The sequence below is a fragment of the Solanum lycopersicum genome, chromosome 9, assembly GCF_036512215.1.
Source record: "Solanum lycopersicum chromosome 9, SLM_r2.1".
Taxonomy (NCBI): domain Eukaryota; kingdom Viridiplantae; phylum Streptophyta; class Magnoliopsida; order Solanales; family Solanaceae; genus Solanum; species Solanum lycopersicum.
This window is the reverse complement of record NC_090808.1, coordinates 6,763,371-6,787,711: the sequence shown is the minus strand read 5'-3', so window position 1 is coordinate 6,787,711 and position 24,341 is coordinate 6,763,371. Positions and strand designations below refer to the sequence as shown.

The following is a 24,341-nucleotide window of genomic DNA, read 5'->3' as shown; positions in this document are numbered from 1 at the left end:
TACATAAGTTATGAAGTAAACCTTAAGTCAGTTCATGCAATCTCCCAAGAAATCACATATGGAAGCAGCTACTAGAATGATTAGATACTTGAAAGGTTCAGTTGGTCAAGGTGTTTGGTTACACTCTGAACTTACTAACATAATTACTTGTTAGTGTGATTCTGATTGGGCAGCCTGTCCTAACACAAGAAGATCCATCACAGGATATGTCATTAAGTTTGGAGAGTCCTTAGTTTCTTGGAAATCAAAGAAACAACAAACTGTTTCAAGAAGCTCAGCTGAAGCTGAGTACAGAAGTATGGCATCAGCAGTCTCAGAAATCACTTGGCTTCTAGGATTGTTCAAGGAATTAGGAGTGAATGTTCAACTGCCTATTACGATCTTCAGTGACAGCAAGTCAGCTATTCAACTAGCAGCTAATCCAGTGTTACATGAAAGGACAAAACACATTGAGATAGATTGCCATTTTATTCGGGATAAAATCAAAGCAGGAGAAGTTGACACTGCTTATGTACACACACAACAACAACTCGCAGACATATTGACAAAAGGGCTAAGTCAAGTTCAACATGTGCATCTTCTAGGCAAGCTTGGAGTGATCAATGTTATGCACTCATCAGCTTGAGGGGGTGTGTTAAAAGAAGTTGAAGATTAGTTAGTTAGTGGCAGCAACTAACTATTCAAAAGTTAGTTAGCAGTTAAAGTTAGTTAGTAGTTAGTTAGGCCTATTGTTGTAATTTCAAGTTAGTAGGTTGTTACATCGATTAGTGTGCAGAATTAGTTAGTTAGTTTGTATTTTGTTTCAGCATCTGATTGCTATATAAGCAATGCAGATCATCACGTGTAGCATATGAATTCAATACTACAGTTCTATCTTTTCCATTCTTCTTCTTCTTGCTAATGCTTCAAGCCTCTTCAATTGAGTGAAAGGCTTGGAAACTTACTGATTTTGTTCAGATAACATATATTATTTTAAAGACTTCAAATCTTATATTCAAACAAGACTTATTTATAAATATTCATTCGAAACCTACTAAGAAAAATAACTATTTATATGAATGTGTATAAAAGTTAAATTTAAAATAGATACATTATGTGAGATCAAGAGGTGTGAAATTAGGTCTTAGGCCTAATTCACACCCCAAAAGTTAGCTCAAAGGGAGGAGGATTGTCCAAACCTTATAAGGAGTCCACCCATCTCATTAACCACCGACGTGGGACTTTTGTCATTCTTTAACGCCCCACCTCACGCCCAATGCTTAAGCATATGGTGCGTGGGCAATTTTTGATTTTGGGGCCCCCAACATCGGGTGAGACGGCCCTAATCTGATACCATGTGAAATTAGGTCTTAGGCCTAACTCACGCCCCAAAGGGAGGAGGATTGCCCAAATTTTATAAGAAGTCCACTCATCTCATTAACCATCGATGTGGAACTTTTGTCATTATTTAACAAGAGGATTAGAACATAATTACTAAATTTAGACACGATGTGAGTAACTTTATAAAAGTTTATAAAACAAAAAATAAAAAATTAGCAAACTAGTCGAAAAATCTAACTTAATTAGAAAAAACCTCAATACTTTATAAATATTAGTAAAAATGTCAAAATGTCATCATTCTAGAAAACATTGTGTATTCTAATTTACTTCCTATTTTGTTTCACCTTAATTACACATTTTCCAACTTTTTCTCTCTCATATTTTTTTTATAAAATATATGTTCTCTCTTTGAAGTTTACCTCTTCCAATTATTTTCATTTTCCCACTCCCTCCCGTTATTTTTGATATTTTTTTTAAAAAAATTGAAAAATATATTTCTTAAAATATTCGTAACAATCCTTTTAAGGTATGCATCTTATATATTTTATATGTTCATTTATCATTCAAACTAAAATTAAATATCATAGTGAGGTGAATATTTTATTGTGATCAAAATTTGAATTTAACTCTCACATTATATACAAACAAGTTTGTATTTCTTTTTATTTTTGCATTCATCATAATGATAAACTAACAAAGTCACTTTTCCATTTCAATTGAAGTTAGTATTTATTGTGCTCATTTTTCTTTGTTAATATCGATTTCAACGAGAATTAGCGTGTATATCTTTTGTAATATGTATTCATCGTAATTGTATACCAACAACTTTTGTATTTTATGTGTTCACTTTAACATTCAAATTAAAATTCATATTTTACTTTCATAATAAAAACTAAAAATCGTATATCGGTGATTCAAATTATATTACATATCTGCCAAATATATTTTTCTATTATTTGTATTACATAAATATTAGTGGTTGTATCTCCATATAATTTAATCACTACATATGAATACGATTTAAGAAATTTTGAAAAAAAAAAAGCATACGTAGTGCAAATAATACAATCACTTGAGGAAGGATATCATATTCTAAAAAAAATAAAAAATACAAATTTAATGTGAAAAGAAGTATGATATATTTATACTTAAGAAATACAAATCCATTTGGCATACGTATTGAAAGGACTACAACCTAAAAAATAAATACAATATTCTTAATAAAAATACAAATAATGAATAAAAGAAAAAACAATTGACAAACAAAAATTAATATGAATACAATTCTTGTATGAATATAATTTTTGCAACCCTCTTTCTTTGACTCTATCTATCTTCTTCGTCTGCTATGTTTTTTTTTCTCCAAATCAAAATCAAAGTCAGTATTCACTTGTGCATTTGTAAAACTTTGCCTCGTCATTCAAAAAAATTATAATTACCCAAAAAATAAAAAAATGTTCATGTCAAAACTTTCAAACAAATTAATGATTCAACAATTAACGAATACTTGTCTGATAATATTTCACCGATTATATCGTAGTTTCAGTTGGAAATTCCTTCTGTAAAGTTGTTTGTCAAAGAAATTATCTCGTTCTCAAAATCTTCTTGTCAAACAGAAAAAAATGCAAATTTAATCGAATTCACTTCAACAAAGAGGATTTTGGTATCACATTCGCCGCCAATATTGGATAGTTGATGATCATGAGGACGAAGTTGAATTTTCCGCCATGGCTATACATTAGCTTAACCTTTTGATTTTCCATTGCCGCCACCGACAAATTCATGCGAGAATGATGAAGAAGACAGAGAATTTGATTTTTTATAAATTTCTTCTTAGTTTTTTTTTTATAAAGATGAGATATATTAAGTGATCTGTTTCTTTTATAAAATATTAAATTTGTAATGTCACGACCCAAAAATGGACGTGATGGCACTCGTCTTATCCCACCAAGACAAGTAAGCCTAAAACTCAACTATTACAATAAAAATGCGGAAACTTTACTATCAACTTACAGTATACCCCAAAACCTGGTTGTCACGTGTACAAGCCTCTAAAGTATTACAATCGGATCAAAGAAAACATAAGTCTCATATGATATTGTTTCTAGAGTAGAACAAAATCATAAGAAAGAGTAAGGAGGGATGCTGAGATGACCAACAACTACCTCACAAAATCTCCAGGAAGCCTCGGAAAAGAAGAGAATATATCATAAAGTCCGGGCTAGTAACCTACAAAAATTTGTAGAAGCAAGGGGTGAGTACCAAACCACACGGTACTCAACAAGTAAACCTCTAAACACAAGCTAAGGGGATGAAATACGGGTACTCCTACCACCCCCAATCGAACCTCCACAACTACAACCTACATAAAAATCAGCCCAACCTAACAACTCACAGTTTACATAGAACGTAACTCAACAAAAACATTTAGACAAATTACATATCCTCCACAACAACACTTTAACAAATTACATATCCTCAACATCAACACTTAAACAAATTAGATATCCTCAATAGCAACACTTCCAAAAATTTACATATCCTCAATAACACACTTCAACAAATCACATATCCTCAACAACAACACTTCAACAAATTATATATCCTCAATAACAAGCTCAGTACTCAACAATCACAAGTTCCGCAAAAAGGCAATCACTAGATCAGCAAAACACAATATCAAGTTCACTAATGATAAGTATGTGCAATGTAATGGAATGCAATGTCAAGTATAATGATGCATGTCTGACCTAGTGATACACACCTGCTGTCTCTCAGTCCAGGACCCATGGGGGACATATCTGTCCATGCATCTGTCGCGGCGCACGACATGATCCTCGATAATAGTAACCATCGCGGCGCGCGATACGTCTCTCGAAATATAGTATCCATCGCGGTGCGCGATACGTCCCTCGAAATATAGTATCCGTCGCGGCGCGCGATACGTTCCTCGAAATGGTACATCCTCTTAAGTACCCATTCTTTCTCAATGCACATAACACTTGTCACAACCAATGCCTCAGAATAATGCAGATGACAAGTTCACACATATAATGAGGAGATGACCATTTTCATAACATCACACAGTTCACAACCACACAAACATGAAGTTACATTAACAATGATTCAATAAGCCTTCAACCCTTTCTCAACACAACAGACATAAACAATTAATCACATTGCCTTTTGTTATCCCCATTCTTTTCATCATTAGAATTAATCAATGTGGACAAGTCAACCCATTACCAATCCCGTTTTTCCCAACATATACCACAAGGACATACACACATTTCATACACTTAACAAGAGTTTAGAAATCCACTTGCCTCAAATAGTCGAACAATGACTCCAAAACTTGAGCCTTCCTCTTTTTGTTGACTTCCAAACCAATAAAATCTATTCAAATAAATAACCACGATATGATTTCGAAACTAACAACATTAATATTTCTATATCTCTATCTTAGACCCAAAATTCATCCAAATTTATAATAAAATTTCTAAATCTTTATTTCAACCAATTGATCAAATCTCATATTTTCTGAATTTCAAGTTTAGGGTTAAATCTTAATTCTCCGAATAACATAATTATAATGATTTTTATATATCATAATGCACCCACTATTTAACAGACATCTCAATATATCAAAACTTGAATCCTAATATGATAATCAAATGAAAATAATTAAAGCTGAAACTAACTGCCCAACACATCAATGGCGGACTACAAAACTATCTGCTGAAACCACTTATTTTCAATATTCCAATTCATATTTATCGTTCCACTATTAATAATCCTAATCTTGGAGTAATCATTGTCCAATGATTGAACCATAATACTTATACACATTTATAACCCCAAGTTCACATATTAGTATAAATTATACACGTTTTAACCTAAAAATCTACTTTTAATTACATAAAAACTTAATAGAAAGGATGAAAATAATTACCTTGACGCCTTGAAATGAAAATATTGGTTTTTCTCCTCCCTTTTCCCTTTTCTTTTCCCCCTTTCTTTTCTTTTCTTCTCTGTTCTTCTTCGAATCGTTCTCTTTTTTTTTCTCATATAAGCCGTCAGGCTTTTATAAGTGTAGGGCACTTTGCCCCTTTTCTTTTTATTTTATTTTATTTATTTAATTAATTAATTTCCTTTTCTTTCTTTTTTTTTTCTTTTTCATTATTATTAGCAATAAAATAATCTTTTATTAAATCTAAAATCATGTCACTCATTGTTACAAGTCATATAAATTATTTATAAAATCTACTAAAAAGGTAAATATAAGAATAATAGTTGGAATTTCTAAAACGACTAAGAGGGTCGTTACATGTAACTGATGAGTATTTTAAGTGATATGTTTCTTTTTAATAATATTCTCTCCCCTAAATTTCTCCTTTCTATTATTAAATAATTATATTTTTTCAAGTAAAACAAATAAAAACAATGTGAATTGAATACGTCACAAACTAAAATATTAACATTTTTAATACATATTGAAAGTGTGGGTGGCTAAGGGATCCTATTAAATGTCAAAATATTGACATTTTAAAAATTTTCAAAAAAACACACACGTTTTCTTCCTTTTTCTTTTACCCCCTTTTGAAAAGAATTGGACCCAAGATAATGAAACTTTATCTTAAAGCTAATTATATTTTAAGTACATTAAGTTTATGTACTATGAAGCTGATATGGAAGAAATATTTATGAAGACGAAAGGACGTTCTTTTAATTGGTTGTCAATAATTAATGGACAAACAAAAAGTGAGTGTGCTAGGTGAAATAGGATTGTATGGGCAAATGACAGAAATCACCTACGTTTTTGGCAAAATAATAATTTATTCCTTACAAATATATAATTATAAAATCCCTCAAACTGCTACAATAATATAAGCACTGATATATTAATCTGATGCGTGAGACATTAATCATTAAGTAAGATAATACATTTTATACACGATACACTAATCTGATGTACATTTTATACATGATACATTAATCTGATGCGCGAGATACGTTAATTTGATGCGCTGATACATTAATCTGATGCATGAAAATGAGAAATTTTGAAAATTTATAAAACTAGTAGGAGATAATGATAATAAGAGAACTTAAAGGTGAGGTTCTGTTATTTTTTTTATATAAAAAATATCAAAGTAAAGGTCAAGGTTGCTTTTTATGAATAATATCTCCCCTAAATTTCTCCTTTCTATTATTAAATAATTATATTTTTTCAAGTAAAACAAATAAAAACAATGTGAATTGAATACGTCATAAATTATAATATTGACATTTTTAATACATATTAAAAGTATGGGTGGCTAAGAGATCCTATTAAATGTCAAAATATTGACATTTTAAAAAAATTCCAAAAAACACACGTTTTCTTCCTTTTTCTTTTACCCCCTTTTGAAAAGAATTGGACCCAAGATGATGAAACTTTTTCTTAAAGCTAATTATATTTTAAGTATATTAAATTTCAGACACTTTTCACATATAGCAAACAAAAAATTCATATTTGTATGCTATAGCAAAGTTTGCATAATTGCGCTTCATAGCAAACATAAAACTGTATAATTCGCTATACATATACAATTGTATAATTCGCTGGCCTAAATTGTATAATTCGATGGCCTATTTCGCTGCAATTGTATAATTCAATATCCTATTTCACTGCGATTTTATAATGCACAATTGCATAATTCATTGCCTGTTTCGCTGCAATATTTTTATAAAATTTGTTTTGCATACAATTGAATCGAATTAAAATATATGTATATTGCATAATTATAAGTGTATAGCAAGTAGATATATGTTTTTCTCTCGCTTTATACAAAAACAGAAACACAATATATACACTTATGTTGTATAAAGCTAGAGAAAATTGTATTTCACTGCAATTGTATAATTCGCAATTGTATAATTCGTTGGTCTTTATCTCTGCAATATTTGAAGTAAAATGTTTATAAATTGTATAATTAAGTGTATAACACGAAGATATATATTTTTGTATGTGTATATAAAATTTTCTCTCGCTTTATACAAAACAGAAACAGAATTTCTAAACTTTTGTGTATAAAGCGAGAGAGGCGAGCGAGATTTTTGGGAGAGAGACTCCTAGCAAACTTTAGCTAACATTTGCTATGGAGCACAACTAAATCAAACCCTAGCTACTCCATTTATTTTAGGTTATTAGTTTGCTATTGTATACAATTTCCCCTTAAATTTATGTACTATGTGGATGATATGGAAGAAATATTTATAAAGACGAAAGGACGTTCTTTTAATTGGTTGTCAATAATTAATGGACAAACAAAAAGTAAGTGTGGTAGGTGAAATAGGATTGTATATTTTATTTAATTGTATAGGAATAATTTTCTTTAATTGTTTATTTATTTCTTAAAATAACATAATCCAACGGTATTAATATACCGACAGAATATCCCACAAGATTAAGTTTAGTTCTATGTGAACCGATATTGTATAAATAAAGGGATAATTGTACTAAATAGCAAACTAATAAAATAAATTGAGTTGCTATATTTTGATTTAATTGTGCCGCATAACAAACGTTTTTGCCAGTCATCTCTCTCCCTAAACTCTCGCTCGTCACTCTCCCTCTGCTCGTCTCTCTCGCTTTATAGAACAGAAGTGTATAAATTGCGTTTCTGTTTTGTATAAAGCGAGAGAAAATTATCTATACACATGCAAAAACATATATTTTCTTCCTATACATTTAATTATACAATATACAAGCACCTCACTTAGATTCAATTGTATACAAATGCAAATTTTTTATACAGATATGCAATGAAATAGGCCGGTGAATTATACAATTGCAGCAAAATACAATTTTCTCTCGCTTTATACAATATAAGTGTATAAATTGTGTTTCTATTTTGTATAAAGCGAGATAAAATTGTATATACACATACAAAAACATGTATCTTCTTTCTATATACATATAATTATACAAAATACAACATTTTACTTCGATTCAATTGTATACAAATGCAAATTTTATACAGATATTGCAGCGAAATAGGACAGCGAATTATACAATTGCTGCAAAATAGGCCAGCGAATTATACAATTGTAGCTAAATAGGCCAGCGAATCATACAAGTGTATATGTATAACAAATTATACTATAAAGTGTAATTATGCAAACTTTGTTATAACATACAAATATAAATCTTGATGTGCTTCATTACTTTTTTTATTTTTAGCTCTAAGTCATCCTATATGTCAGTCAAGAGAAAAAAGTTTTGTTGAATTTCAAAATAGTCAAATTTATCTTCAAAATAGATTTTTATTAAATTCTTAAAATTGATGGCAAATTATTTCATTTCAAGTAGTAATGGAAAAAGTTGGTCCAGGTTTTCTTGTTTTAAAACAGTCAGGTATTATCGATTTCAGTTGAGTAATTGGAAGTATTTTTAAGATAAATATTTAATGGGGAGGCCATTTGAACTGAAAATATAATGAAAGACGAAATTAATCTTATTTTATATATAAGAATATTTTTTTAATCATTTTCTTGATAAAAGTACTATAAAATCATAAATTATTTGAAAGTATCGTAGTAATAATATCATTATTCTCAAAATAATAAGAGTGTTACTTATTTAATTTTTTTAAAAGTAAGTATGACAGAAAATTTTCATTTTAGTCTTAATAAAAATTAAATTATGTATCTTTTTTTTTTTACTTTTCCAACATAGTGTTTTTTCTATACTGGGTAAGTATTTCAATTTCAACATTCTACTTTACAAACTTAAGAACTACATGTATCTTTAATTTATAAAATTCAAAAATCTCTCTTTATTTTACAAATTTTTTGTCAAGTCAAACTTATATGGTTAAAAAAAAACTAATAAATAAAAAGTACTATCAACCATAACTAACCTGAGCAACTATGGTAAAAGAATCTCCAGCATATATCACACATGATCTATCGACCAATTTCCTTTAGAATTGTTATTTGCTAAGAAAACAGCCAATTTGGTCTTCCATTGAAATATGGATGTTTTTTTTATAGTAAATAATAAGTCTTTCTCATCTGTGCTTTCTCCTTTAAATGCATCCCATCTCGAATGCTCAGTCAATATCTATATACAAAAATAAATTGATAGCAAGAAATACTTCAGTTTCTAACGCAAAAATATTTATATGATAGTCACTTATAAAGTTATTACTACTAAACTATTATAATAAGTAATAAATGACAATTAATTTGGTATTACAAAATTAAAATTTACTGATAATGCAAGATATCTTTAATTATCAATGTTTATAAACTTATTTATCCTGCTACTATGTTAGTGACAATAACTAATGAATTTTAAAAAATTTAGTCAACTCTCTAAATTTTATCCGTATTATAAAAATTACAACAAAAAAATAATATATATTAAAGTCTAGCTAGCACGAACACGAACTATTCTAGCGTATGAGGTTAGTAGCCATCTTAGTATACGAGAGGTACTCGACCAAACGTGATAAATTACATGCAAAAGCATGGGACAAGTTGGTCTACATGCAAAAGCATGGGACAAGTTGGTCTAATATTTTATGATATAAAGTAAAAATAAAAAAGTGGGGAAGTTGCTTTTTAGTCCAATATTTTTTTTTTTTACAATATTTGGAAAACATTACATATGTTCTTCATGTTGTAATTAGACAACCATAACACCATTGAGCAAACCATATATTTTCTATAAATACTATCACTAAACTAACTCATTTGTCACAAATCCATTGAAAAAAATGAAGCTTTTTCTAGTTTCCCTCTTTCTCCTCCTCTTTCTCTCTCTATGTCTCTCCGAAAAGTGCAACCAAAATGACAAAAAAGCCCTCCTAGAAATCAAGAAAGGACTAGGCAATCCCTATGACTTGATCACTTGGGATCCCAATACTGATTGTTGTACTGATTGGGCTGAAGTCACCCTCTCATGTGATGAAAAAACCAACCGTGTTACTTCCATAAACCTCTTCAAAATTGAGGACGCCGGATACCTCTCCCCCGCGGTTGGAGACCTTCCCTACCTTTGAAAGCTTAGATATCAACAATGTACGAAATCTCTCTGGTCAAATTCCACCCACAATTGTTAAGCTCACAAAGCTAACATTTTTGAGAATTAGTCAAACTAACATTTCAGGACCCGTCCCTGAATTTCTTAGTAAGTTGAAGAAAGTAACGTACATCAACTTATCATACAACAATCTTGTTGGTACAATCCCTCCTTCGCTTTCTCAACTTGTAAACCTAGAGTTCCTACGATTAGATAGGAACAAACTTACTGGACAAATTCCGGATTCTCTTCACAAGTTAGCTCCGAAACTCACCTATCTTTACCTTGGACACAACCAACTTACAGGGATTGTGCCAACTTCTTTTGCTGGTTGGAGCTTTGACACAATTGATTTATCAAGGAACATGCTTGAAGGGGATATTTCATTCTTGTTTGGCAAAGATAAGACAACATTTGAAATGCTTTTGGATCACAATAAGTTCGAGTTTGATTTCTCAAAGTTAACGTTTGGGGAGAGGTTAGAGAGGTTGGATTTGAATCATAACAAGATTTATGGGAGCCTTCCAACAATCACGTCGAAGAATCCGTGGCAACTCTTGAATGTGAGTTATAATAGACTTTGTGGGAAGATTCCACAGGGTGAGAATATGCAGAGATTTGAGATATATGAGTACTTTCATTTTCATAACAAATGTTTGTGTGATTCTCCATTGCCACCATGCAAATTAATGATTCCAATGGAAGAAGCAACTATGTAGGCTCTACAAGCCGTTTTTTTATATAATGCTATGAAAATTAAATAACATGGACAATGCTCCACTATATTTATTATTAAAAATTATATCTATATATATATATATAGTGTGTGTGTGTTTTCTGAACCATTCTATTTGAAAATATCCACTAGTTCAATATAACAGTCAATAAAAAGCAACGCGAAGCAAGACGGTACAAGTACAATTTTTTGTCCAAATGAGTGTTCTAAATTTTTGGAATATTTGAAATTCATATATAATATCGTATAATAGGAGAAAATAAACAACAACTATAATATATTTTGAATTCAATACTTGTTACCATTAGGGTATATATATACCTTATTGTTATCATCAAGGAGTAAATTAGTACTGCTTTCACTTAATTATTCTTGATACCACTTGAATATATATATATATATATATATATATATATATATATATATACCTGGTATGATGAAGTAAATTAGTAATGGTTTTAAATAGAGAAAAATACATTAAATCTTCTCTAAACTTGGCGTCAAAACTTACGTTAGTACTTTGACTATACAGGGCGTTTAAATACCCCCTTAATAATTTCGAAGTGATTAAATGTCACCCTAAGAGCTGACGTGGTAAAGTGAGTGAACTCACTCTTCTAAAAGCTCGTGAAATAGTAAAAATAAAAAAATTAATGTTTATATCATACACATGACATTTTTTTATGGAAAAATTACGTGGAATGACAAACATCTCTCAGTAATTAGCCAATAAGGGTATAATTTAATTTATTTACTCTCAATAACTATAATTTTATTTTTTTGCTATAATTAATGAGACCCACCACCTCTTTGTCTACCCAACCATAAAAGATTTTTTTATCTTTTTATATATAATTTTATGAAATCAATTTTATCTCTCATATACTCATTCCATATCTTTCTCCTAAAATCACTCATCCACTCCTATTTTGAATTTTGAATTTTGGAAAATTTCACGATATCCCTGTTGTCTTACTCTCATTAATCCAATTTTTTAAATTTTTTAAATTTTTTTCCTTCATCAACATAATTATATATGTATTATGTTTCTTAGTTTTGTTCATAGTTTTTTTTTTAAAAAAAAATCTTTCTTTCTTATCAGTTTAAAGTTCTTTAAAATGAGAATAATGGATTCATCTCCATTTATGAGGATTACCATAGGTATGTCATTGCATGTCAATATTGTTGATAATCCACCTTCATTTTCAATTGGGTTATCTCAGGATTTTGGGGTTAATATACGGTATATGACAAAATATAAACAAGTTCAAGTTGAACAATATCTTGAATAGAGATTCAAGAAAAAAAATGATCCAATGACAATTCAGAAAGTCATCATCAACGCGAAATCTAGCGGCATTAAGATTGTTGAAAGTTGAAGCAAGAGAAAAGTCAGAAACATAAATTCAGACGAGATTGAATCTATCTCATCAAAACTGGACAGAACTAGACAAATCTGAAAAACATCAGGTTGTGTATTAAGGTAATATATACAAAGTACTAAAGTTATGTATATAGTGAGTTGTGTATTAAGGTAATATATACAAAGTATTACGAGATAATTGTTATTTGTATACAAATATTTAGTTTTGTATAAAAGAAATTTGTTAATCATTGTATTATACATATATAAAATTATTGTATATTATACAAATTCGTCGATATATACAAGAAATTATGAACATGAAATATTATTTATATAAACATTACACAATAAATACACAATTTCAAGCTTACCATATATATAATTGACAAATGAATATTATACAATCATTTTAACCACTAATTTTTTTAAAAAACATGAAATTACATATGCACATATACCAATATAATCCATATACCAAATTATTGTATATTATACAAATTCGTAGATATATACTATAAAAAATGAACATAATAAAATTTTGTATACAAACCGACTACAGAAAATAATTAAGAACAAATACAACACACTTTTTTTTATAAAAAAAAACAACATGATGGTCATATATACAATTTTCATATTATGATGATCACATGTACATCTAATAATACATAAATAAATTACACACGAAATTGTATAAAAAATTATTTACAATTTCTCAAATATATACAATATAATCAATGTATATATATACAAATAAAATCATTAACGTCTAAGTGTTTCATACGATTTATTTTAAAACAAAATTGAGAAAATATTTGATTTTGAATGGTTAGCTTAAATAATGGGATTGTGTAAATGTTTGTTACCTTATTTAGTGATATTGTTATCATTCAATGAAAAAGTAAAATATTAAATAAATTAAAAATAAATTTTTTTTTAATACAAATTAAAAAATACATAACAAATTAAACTATACTCATGGAATGTAATTATGTAAACTACACCCATATCATGTTATTTAATAAATTATGTTTGTTATATACGAAATTTTCCCTTTTTTTATTGACCAATATATAAATAAGGGAAAAGGGTCTGATATACTCCTCAACTTTGTCATTTGGAGCTGATATATCCCTTCTTATAAAAGTGGCTCATATATGTCCTTACCGTTATACAAACGGCTCACATATACCCCTACCGTTACAAAATGGCTCACATATGCCCTTCATTTAACGGAAGTTAAAAAATTAGTTTTAAATTTATATTTGTTACTTCTAATTTTTTTAAAAAAATTATTTAGGCGTATATATGTTTTTTCTATCAAAGTTCAAGGTATATTTTAATTTTTTTCATACATAAATTATTTTTTGACTTCTTTTATTATAATTATTTGAGTTTCTTATTCTTATTTTTTTTTTCATTCCTTAGTTTAAAGAAAAAAATTTAAACTATTTTTTTCTATGTATTGTAATTTAATTTCGTATTCGAAGAAAAAATTTGGTCATCTACAATAAGTTTTACAAGAATATTAGTGAAACTTAAATAAATTTGATTATCAAAATAATAATTATAAATTAGTCATTGAAATAAAAAAAAGTCAAAAAAATATGTTTGACGTGGATTAAATTACTCATATGGGATTATATTTTTTAGAAAAAAATAATAAAAATTTAGATTAAAATTATTATTTTTTTCATTTCCGTTAGAGGAAAAAGGTATATGTGAGCCATTTGTCTACAAGTAGGGGTATGTATGAGTCACTTTTATAACGAGGGGTATATCAGCTCTAAATGACAAAGTTGAGGGGTATATCAGACTTTTTCCCCCTTGTTTTAAATATTAAAACTTTAATATATTCTTTTTTAAAAAAAGTTATCTATTAAGTAACATTACATAATTGAGATGAATGAATAATTAAGATGAACACAGTCAGACTTTTAAGTTTATCGGTAATTTTGTTTTAGACACTTGAATTATAATATGTTTTGATTGAGGACTTGAATGTATGATAATGTACTTTTATAGACATTTCGCCTCAAATTTTTAACAACACTCAGTGGCAATAGCTTTTCCGTTGTTGCATTAATATTGAGGCGGATTTGTTAATTCAATGTGGTTTAATTAGTAATGGATGGGTGGTAGATGATTTATAAATTATGTTGATAAATTAAATTATAACAAATAGTTGAGAGTCATGTATTAAAAAATATTTAAATAGTTTAAATATAAAACCATTAAATAAGTGGTCAATTTTGAACCCAAAGGTGGATGACAAGGGTATTTTGGAGCCAATAGGTGGATGAGAAATGTATTTTGGAGTGAATAGGTGGATGAAGGGTAGTTTTGTACCATTTCTGATACTTTTAAGGGTATTTTAAGCCCTTTTCCGTTATTTAATTGCTTAATTGAATCGACAATAGCGTTTCAGTACTAGGTGTTTGTGTCTATCAAGATATGTATGTCCTAAAAAAATTATTACTTTCAAACTGAAAAAATCAAAAAAAACTGAATCAAACCAAACCTAGCCGTCAATAACCAAATTGACGGTTATTTTTTTCGCTTGGTTTTATTTGGTTTTAGATATTTAAAAAATTGACTAGGTTGATTTGATTTTGATTTTAACCAATAACCGATCAGAACGGAATCAACGAACACCCTTATGTAAAATGTATCAAAATATTTTTAATATTATAATTTTAAATATATCATATGAAAAACTAAAACTAAAAAAAAATATTCCTTTTGATATAAACTTAAACGAAAAAGAAAATAAACAAATTGAAACACAACAAACACTCTCTCTGTGATTATATCCCTTTTAAAGCGATTATTCCACTTGGGAGCCAAGTTAATTAGACTAGTTTCTTCAAACTAGCTGAGATTAACTTACACTTTTCTATTTTATTATATTAAACTACATTTATATATCATAACAAATAACATATGTTAGTTTTTAAGATTTCAAATTTTATATTTTAACAAGATTTATCTATGTATAGTCATTTATATCCCAATAAGAAAAATAATTATTTATACAAACATATATAAAAGTTAAATTCAAAATATATACATCATCTGAGATCCAAGAGGACTCGAACATAAATATTATTATATTAAATTTAGACTAAATAAAAGTTCATAAAAGAAAAAACAAGTTTTATTTATTGTACCCCTTTTTAAAAAGATTGTACCTCTTTTGACCTTAGATAATAAAACTTTTTCTTAAGTTAGTTGTATATTAAGTAGATTAAATTTTTGGAAAAGGCTAAATATGCCATCAAATTTTTAAAAAATAATGCTCATTTATGTTATCCGTTAGAAGTTTGACTCATCTATGTTATGTCAGTTTGAAAAAAAGGTTCATTCATGTCATTGTTTGTTAAACAGTTCCAATTTTGTAAAATTATTATTTTATACGTGATCAATTATAATTCGATCACATCATTAATTAAATCATTTTTAAAGAAAGAAAAATGCTCAAATATGGCTTTTTTTCTCTAATTTGTGCCCTCGTGCTAATAAAATATTAATAAAATAAAAATAAAAGAGTTCTTTTTTCCCCCGGTGTCTGGAGTCTTCTTGCTAATAACATATTAATAAAATAAAAACCAAAGAGTTCTTTTTTACACCCAGTGTTTGGAGTTTACATTGAAGTTACGACTAAATTCAGATCACGCTCTGCAGGGCTCATTCGGGAGTGGCGCTCCAAATCAATTTTTTTTCATACTCAAAGTTCAAATCCGAAACCTCTAATTAAGGATGAAACATTCTCACCAGTGCACCTCATAAAAGAAAAAACTAAAAGAATTATAACAATATGAAACAAGAAACAAAGTAGACAAAAAAATGTGGAGAGCAAGAGAAAACTCTTTTTTTTTTGTTCCAACTATAATCAATTGTATGCACTTATATTCATATAATTAAGGTTGGAACATCAAAGAATGTCATAAACATATTGTGAATCCATGAAAATGTTGTTGAATTTTGTTTGCCCTGATTTCTTATCATAAATAGATTTTTTTTTTAGGAAAAGGTTTTGGATTGACTAATCAATTTTCTGGTAGGAACAGGTTTAGGACTCTATAAATAGAGGTATGTTCCTTCTAACTTAATCAGCATTCACAATGTAGTCTTACACAATGTAGTCTTAAGGGCTTTGAGAGTTTTGGTTAGGGGGAAAATTTATGGGTCACAAACTTGATACTTGATCACTTGTGTGTACCTCCCATGTATTCTGAGTGAATTGGTTGAGGTTGTTTCTCTCTGTATTTTGTACTCTCATATTTATAGTGGATTGCTCATCTCGTTTGTGGACGTAGGTCGATTGACCGAACCACGTTAAATCTTTGTGTCTTTTGGTATATTTCTCGTTGTCTTCTTACTCGTGGTCTTTTGAGGTTTGCTTTGCTAGCTTCCGCATTTACACCTACTTATTTTCAGTCCTAACAAGTGGTATCAGAGCCAGATTCAATGATGGAGTCAGGTTTGATGGTTTGATAATCGATGATTTAACCAGGTTAGAAGGAGGTGTTCATCTTGACGGGTGTAGTTCTAGCCGCAACCTTTTTAACAGTAATGAAGATTTTGTTGAAGAAATTGTTTCAGAGAGGTTCTCTTTGTTGAGATATAAATTTTGCAAAGGAGATTATGGAGAGGAGAAGCAAGTTGTTGAAGATTAAGTAAAGAAGGTGAACAAATTTATTTTGTCAGAAATTCAGGCCAAGGGGGAGATTTGTTGGGTTTTATTTGCCCTGATTTCTTACCATAAATAGGTTTTCCTGAATTTTTAACCAAACTAAGTCATTATATAAAGTCATTCACCAAAATAATATGTTTTTCTAAAATTTTACAAAACTAGTATAAACGTATTCCACAGTAACGTTTTAGGATATATTTTATTTTTTAAAAGTTGATGGCGTCAGATTGATATACGTTACTCACAGTAACGTTTTACTCCTAAAACGTTACTCATAGTAACGTTTTAGGAGTAAAACGTTACTGAAAATAATGTTTTAGGAGTAAAATGTTACTTACAGTAACGTATATCAACCTAATGCTGTTAGTTTTTAAAAAATAAAATATATCCTAAAACGTTACCGTGAAATACGTTTATATTAGTTTTGTAAAATTTTAGAAAAATGTATTACTTTGGTAAATTATTTTATATAATGGCTTAGTTTGGTTAAAAATTTGGTTTTCCTTTTAGGAAAAAGTTTTGGATTGACTTATCCTTTTTCTGGTAGGAAAAAGTTTAGGACTCTATAAATAGAAGTATGTTCCTTCTAACTTAATCAGCATTCACAATGTACTCTTAAGGGCTTTGAGAGTTTTGGTTAGGGAAAGAATTTATAGGTCACAAGCTTGATACGTCATCACTTGTGTGAACCTCCCATGTATTCTGAGTGAATTGGTTGATGTTGTTTCTCTCTGTATTTTGTACTCTCATATTTATAGTTGCTCATCTCCTTTGTGGACGTAGATCGATTGATTGAACCACGTTAAATCTTTGTGTCTTTTGGTATTTCTCGTTGTCTTCTTACTCGTGGTCTTTTGAGGTTTGCTTTGCTACTTTTTACATTTACACCTACTTATTTTCGGTCTTAACAAATGTAAGAAAAATTATTTGTAGGAGATATTTACTGAAGATAGTGGAGGTAGGTAGGTAGATATTATTACACATAATCACATGTAGTAGACATGAAAATTTTACTTTTAGCAAATGCATGAACCTAGATCTTCATTTTGTATTTTTAACATTTCGTTTAAGATAATTATAATATTCGTGCATGCCACTGCTAGAAGTGGTTTCAAACATTATTACATTTTACCACTGCTATAATAAGTGGTTGAAACATATTTGCATATTTCTGCTACTAGTGCATGAAAAATGAAATTCATGTCACTTTTCTCGACTAATGGGAAAATAAAATACAAGTCGTAAGGGACATGATTAGGATATTATACCATCTTTTATTTAAAAAAAATAAAACATTCCCCCCTTCCCCTTCTAGTCTATATATATTGTTGAATAATCATAGTAAAGGATATCAACACTTCTCTACAATTTTTCTTTAGTGTCATACATCTTTTTATTTTCAAGTCTTTAGTAAAATGAGTCTAAAGTCTGTGTTGTGTGCTAAGATAGAAATGAAGGCTAATAAGGATGTGTTTCATGATGTCTTTACAAATAAACCACACCATGTCTCTACTATATGCCCTTTGCATGTACAAGGTTGTGAGCTTCTTGAGGGTGTCTTTGGAACCGTTGGATCCAAAATTTGTTGGAGATATACTCTTGGTAAGCTAAATCTTTATAAGTTTATCAGAACTGACAAGTAAAAATAGAAATTAAATTAGAAAATATTTAACCCACTGAGAGGTCGAGTATATATATGATGTATTATAAGGTATTTCTTTTGTTTTTTTTTACGAATCACTCCTTTTCTTTTTGGACCGAATAATTCATTTTATTTTATTTTTTGTACGGCAGGAGGAAAAGAGAAGATTTCGAGGCAGGTAATTGAATGTATAGATGAGGAAAAAAAGGTGATCACATTCAAAGAATTTGAAGGTGATCTAGTGAATACATATGATAATTGGAAGGCAACTCTTCATATAGAAACAAAAGGTGAAGTTGATTTGGTAAGTTGGACAATGGAGTATGAAAGGCCAAATGAGAATGTCCCAGAACTAATAAATTTGTTGGACTTTATTATTGGTATGACCAAAGCTGTTGATGATCACCATGTCAAGATGAATTGATGGGATTATATATATAAATACTTACTTTATTTGATGTTTGAGAGTATGGTAAAAAAAGAATAATCCATATGTTGGTAGTGTATTTTTTTGTTTTAAATCCATGGTCATTTCATGTTTCATTGGGTCTTTTCATGTAATCTCTTATGTGTTGTTTAATAAGACATATGAAGTTTATATATATATTTCTCTTCGCCTCCTCCTAACTTAGTATTACTCTCTCCGTTTTAAAAAAAAGGTTCCTATTTCCTAGTTTATTTAAAAAAGAATGACTCGTTTCCTTTTTTGGCAACGCTTTAATTTTAACTTTTCACGTGGCATGTTTAATATCACAAGATTAAAGGTCATTTTGGTACATTTGAATTAACTTTAATTTAAAATCACAAGATTAAAAAGTTTTCTTTCTTTTCTTAAACTCTGTTCCAAGTCAAACTAAGCCACTTTTTGAAACGGAGGGAGTAACATTTTATTTCGCAAAAGGATCAAATATATTATTACGCTATCAAAAATAGTCAAAATATACTTTTTATTTAAGTTTTGACATTTTTATTATACCTCTACCATTGTATTTTATTACACAACACAAAGGGGAAAATTTTCACTTATAGGAGTCTTCTGAATTTGAAATTTAAACTTGATCCAACTAACTTAGCTGGTGGACTGCATTTTTGTTAGGATCGAATTCACGCACACACATTAGATGAATGAAGAACACAAGAACTTTCAAGAGAAAGAGATGAGAGATCTAGAGAGAGAAAGAGAAAACCCAATATTTCGTGGTAACACCCTGTGAGTAAACTTCCATGGCGGTGAGGTATATTTATATTAATAAATCAGAGTATTTTTGGTTACAGAGAATAAATAGGAAAACCTAAAATAGAGAATAAATAGGAAAGCCTAAAATAGAGAATAAATAGGAAAACCTAAAATTAATCAGGCTCCACTACCTAACAATTCTCCCACTTGGAGACTGACTCAGTCATCCAAAAAAATACATTCTCAAAAAAAAATCTCTTCATCATCAACATCTTTACCGCACCGCAACATCTGTAGCAACAACTACAGAAGACCAACCAAGGTTTTAAATAACCTCAGTTTCCCAACATCAACACATTTCGTCAACATGTCTGCCGAGTTCTTTGCACCCTCTATCTTCTCCAAGCACATATCACCATCCTCCACTGCCCTGCGAGTGAAATGATATCGCCTTCTGATGTGCTTTGTCTTCGAATGATAGACTGGATTTTTCACCAACTGTACTCTAACTATCTGAGTAAAGAATCTTCTCGCTCTGCTTCTTGCCCAATTCCTCAAGATAATCTGCCAGTCATATCATCTCTTTCCCAGCTTCAGCTATTGCCACATACTCAGCTTCAGTAGATGAAAGAGAAATACACTTCTGAAGCCTGGACATCCAACTCACTGTTGTTCCACCTATGGTGTAAATGTACCCGCATGTACTCTTTCTCGAGTCAACATCCCCACCAAGATCAGCATCCACAAAACCCTGTAGAGTCACCTTGCCTTTGCCAAAACAAAGTGAAGTACTGGATGTACCTCTCAGATATCTCAGAAGCCACTTCACAACTTCCCAATGCTCTTTCTCAGGGTTCGTCATGTATTTGCTAACAACTCCCACTGCATGTGCTATATCAGGTCTAGTGCAGACCATAGCATACATCAAACTACCAACTGCTGAAGCATATGGAACAAGTGCCATGTGATCACGCTCCTCGGCAGTCTTGGGTGACTGCTCCTTTGACAATTTAAAGTGCTTTGCCAATGGAGTAGTCCTGGGTTTAGCATCATTAACCCTGAATCTGCTCAGCACCTTCTCAATGTACAACTCCTGAGATAGATTTAAAGTGCCAACAGATCTATCCCGAGAAATCTTCATCCCCAAAATCTTCTTCGCTGGACCAAAATCTTTCATCTCAAATGTTGCAGAAAACCTTGTCTTCAGATTGTTAATCTCCCTCATATTAGATCCTGCAATTAACATATCATCCACATACAAGAGTAGAAAGACATATGAATCAATGTATTTCTTGAAGTAACAACAAGGATCTTTTTCAGCTTTGCAGAATCCACTCTTGGTCATGAAGGAGTCAAATTTCTTGTACCACTGCCTTGGTGCTTGCTTTAGTCCATACAAGCTTCTGGTGAGCTTGCACACCATGTGTTCCTTGCTTGGAACCACAAATCCTTCCGATTGCTGCATATAGATCTCTTTGTCCAGATCTCCATGTAAAAATGTTGTTTTTGCATCCATTTGCTCTAGATGCAAATTTTCCGATGCAACAATACTCAATAGAATTCGAATAGAGGTTAACTTCACAACAGGAGAAAATATTTCAGCATAATCAATACCATTCCTTTGTGAATATCCTTTAACCACTAAACGAGCCTTAAACCTTCTTTTGCCATCTGGTTCAGTCTTGATTCTGAACACCCACTTGCTCAGCAAAGCTCTCTTCCCTGCAGGTAACTCAGTCAACACCCATGTGTCATTCTCCTCGAGTGACCTCATCTCATCATCCATGGCTTGCTCCCACTTGATCGAATCCTCCACCTGTAGGGCCTCATCAAAAGACTCTAGTTCCCCCTCATCAGTCAGCAATAGATAGTGTAATGAAGGTGAATACCTATCTGGTGCCCTGATGGATCTGGATGATCTTCTTAACACCTGCTCAGGTGTAACTTGCTCCACTTCAGATTCTTCAGTAGGAGTTGGTTGAGTATCTGCTTCGACATCTCCGGGGTTACTCTTCTCCAACTCAACCTCAACTCTCACTTGTTCTGTAATCTCTAGAACCTTCTGCTCTCTGTCCTTGTACAGGACAGACTCATCAAATGTCACGTCGCAATGTCTCAGGATATTTCTGTTCTTGTCATCCCAAAACCTGTAACCAAACAAATCAGAACCATAGCCTATGAAGTAACACTTCACAACCTTGGCATCAAGCTTGTCTCTCTTTTCTGGATCAACATGAACATAAGCAGTGCAACCAAAAGTCCTCAAGTGTGAGTACTTGAGTTCTTTTCCTGTCCACACCTCTTCTGGAATCTTGAACCCTAAAGGAACTGATGGTCCCCTGTTGATCAAGTATGCAGCTGTGCTCACAGCATCCGCCCAAAGTGTTTTGGGCAGCCCACAATGTAACCTCATACTCTTTGCACGCTCATTCAATGTTCTGTTCATCCTCTCAGCATTTTCATTCTGCCTTGCCTTACCAAGAGTTGTTCTCATCAATCTGATTCCCTCAGCTGCAGAATGCCTTGAACTCTGATTTGTCATAATCACCTCCATTGTCAGACCTTAGGCATTTGACTTTCATACCGGTCTGATTCTCAACTTCAGTTTTCCACTTCTTGAAAGTTGCAAACACATATGACTTATGTTTCAAGAAGTAAACTCATACCTTCCTGCTGAAATCATCAATGAAGGTAACATAGAATCTGGATCCTCCAAGTGATGATACTGGAGATGGTCCCCAAACATCTGTGTGGACCATTTCCAACCGCACTTTCTTTGGCTCTCTAGGAGTCTTTGTGAAGCTTACTGTTTTCTGTTTGCCCATAACGCAGCTCTCGCAAAGACCCATATCAACAGACTTCAGACCCTCTAATGCTCCTTTTGCAACCAACATCTTCATTCCTTTAGCACTCATGTGTCCAAGTCTGTTGTGCCATAGACATAAACCGGAAGCACCTTTAGCAACAACGGCCATGTTTATACACCCTGTAGTGGTGTACAAGGTTCTAAATTTTGTGTCACGAGCTACTACTATAGCACCTTTCACTATCTTCCACGAACCTTTCCCAAACTCTGCTGCATATCCCGTGCTATCCAACTGACCAATAGAGATCAGATTTTTCTTGATCCCAGGAATATATCTGACATCCTCCAATGTCCACTGGTTTCCCGAGGTGGTCTTTATGCAAACATCCCCCTTTCCTTCAATCTATAAGGCTTTATTGTCAGCAAGATATACTTTTCCAAAATTTCCAGATTGAAATTTTGAAACAACTCCTTACTTGAAGACGAATGGAAAGATGCACCAGAATCCAAAATCCATGATTCAACCGGGCTGTTCACACTAAGGATTAGAGCATACCCAATATCCTCTGCTGAATTTACAGAATCATTGTCATCTCCAAATTTCTGATTCTGTTTCTTCTTTGGCTTTGTACAGTTCGTCCGAAAGTGCCCTTTTTCTTCACAGTTCCAACAAGTCACGTTTGATCTGTTCAGGGATTTTCCTCGATTCTTTGATTTTGATCGACCATGTTGATTTTGGCCTTTCGTATTACTTCTCCCCCTTCGATCAAAGCTGAGAGCACTGCCTGATGAATCTCCCACTTCTTGTTTGCGAATACTTTCGCTAAGAACAACATCACAAATTTCATCAAACTTCAGTTTCTCAGATCCACGGAAACTGCTAACCGCAGCAACAACAGTATCCCAAGACTCGGGCAGAGATGACATCAAAATCAACGCCTTAATTTCATCTTCGAAATTAATATCCACAGAATTGAGTTGACTCACAATCATATTGAACTCGCTTATATGATCAGAAACGGATCCATTCTCAGACATCTGTAAATTGAACAATCTACGCATCAAATATACCTTGTTCATAGCCAATGGTTTTTCATAAATGTTTGACAGTGCCTTCAACACACCGGAAGTAGTCTTCTCTTTCACGATGTTGAACGCCACTTTCATTGACAAAGTCAACCGGATCAACCCCAGAGCATGGCGATCCTTGAGTTTCCACTTCTCCTCCGTCATGGATTCCGCCTTCACCCCGGTCAACGGTTCGTGAAGATCTTTCTGGTACAGATAATCTTCGATCTGCATCTTCCAGAAACTGAAATCGGATCCATCAAACTTCTCGATTCCAAGCTTCGAACTATCCATCTTCTGTGATCGTGTTGAATCTCCTTAGCTCTGATACCAGTTGTTAGGATCGAATTCACGCACACACACTAGATGAATGAAGAACACAAGAACATTCAAGAGAAAGAGATGAGAGATTTAGAGAGAGAAAGAGAAAACCCAATATTTCGTGGTAACACCCCATGAG

At 31.3% G+C, this 24,341-nt stretch overlaps 1 protein-coding gene, 1 long non-coding RNA gene and 1 pseudogene across 2 annotated transcripts; 2 read left to right on the top strand and 1 right to left on the bottom strand.

The window, feature by feature from the left end:
• Positions 1 to 3,181: 3,181 nt before the first annotated feature.
• On the bottom strand, positions 3,182 to 5,378 carry LOC138338253 (uncharacterized). Its single transcript, XR_011211698.1, has 3 exons — positions 5,273 to 5,378; positions 4,647 to 4,716; positions 3,182 to 3,549 (listed from the first exon to the last, which is right to left on the bottom strand). It is a non-coding gene; the product is annotated as an uncharacterized lncRNA (long non-coding RNA).
• A 4,692-nt stretch (positions 5,379 to 10,070) lies between these two features.
• LOC101266859 (polygalacturonase inhibitor 2-like) lies at positions 10,071 to 11,189 on the top strand (annotated as a pseudogene).
• A 7,338-nt stretch (positions 11,190 to 18,527) lies between these two features.
• LOC101248413 (kirola-like) lies at positions 18,528 to 19,432 on the top strand. The gene is made up of 2 exons (XM_004246275.5): positions 18,528 to 18,790; positions 18,983 to 19,432. The coding sequence occupies exons 1-2, from the start codon at positions 18,604 to 18,606 to the stop codon at positions 19,252 to 19,254; spliced, it is 459 nt and encodes a 152-aa protein (XP_004246323.1). The 5' UTR covers positions 18,528 to 18,603; the 3' UTR covers positions 19,255 to 19,432.
• Positions 19,433 to 24,341: the final 4,909 nt, after the last annotated feature.

What these genes read in the sequence shown, in the direction of transcription:
- LOC101248413 (XM_004246275.5), top strand. Translation starts at nt 18,604, where the DNA reads ATGAGTCTAAAGTCTGTGTTGTGTGCTAAGATAGAAATGAAGGCTAAT. An exon ending in TTGTTGGAGATATACTCTTG is followed by an intron (nt 18,791 to 18,982) that starts GTAAGCTAAATC and finishes TTTGTACGGCAG; the next exon opens with GAGGAAAAGAGAAGATTTCG.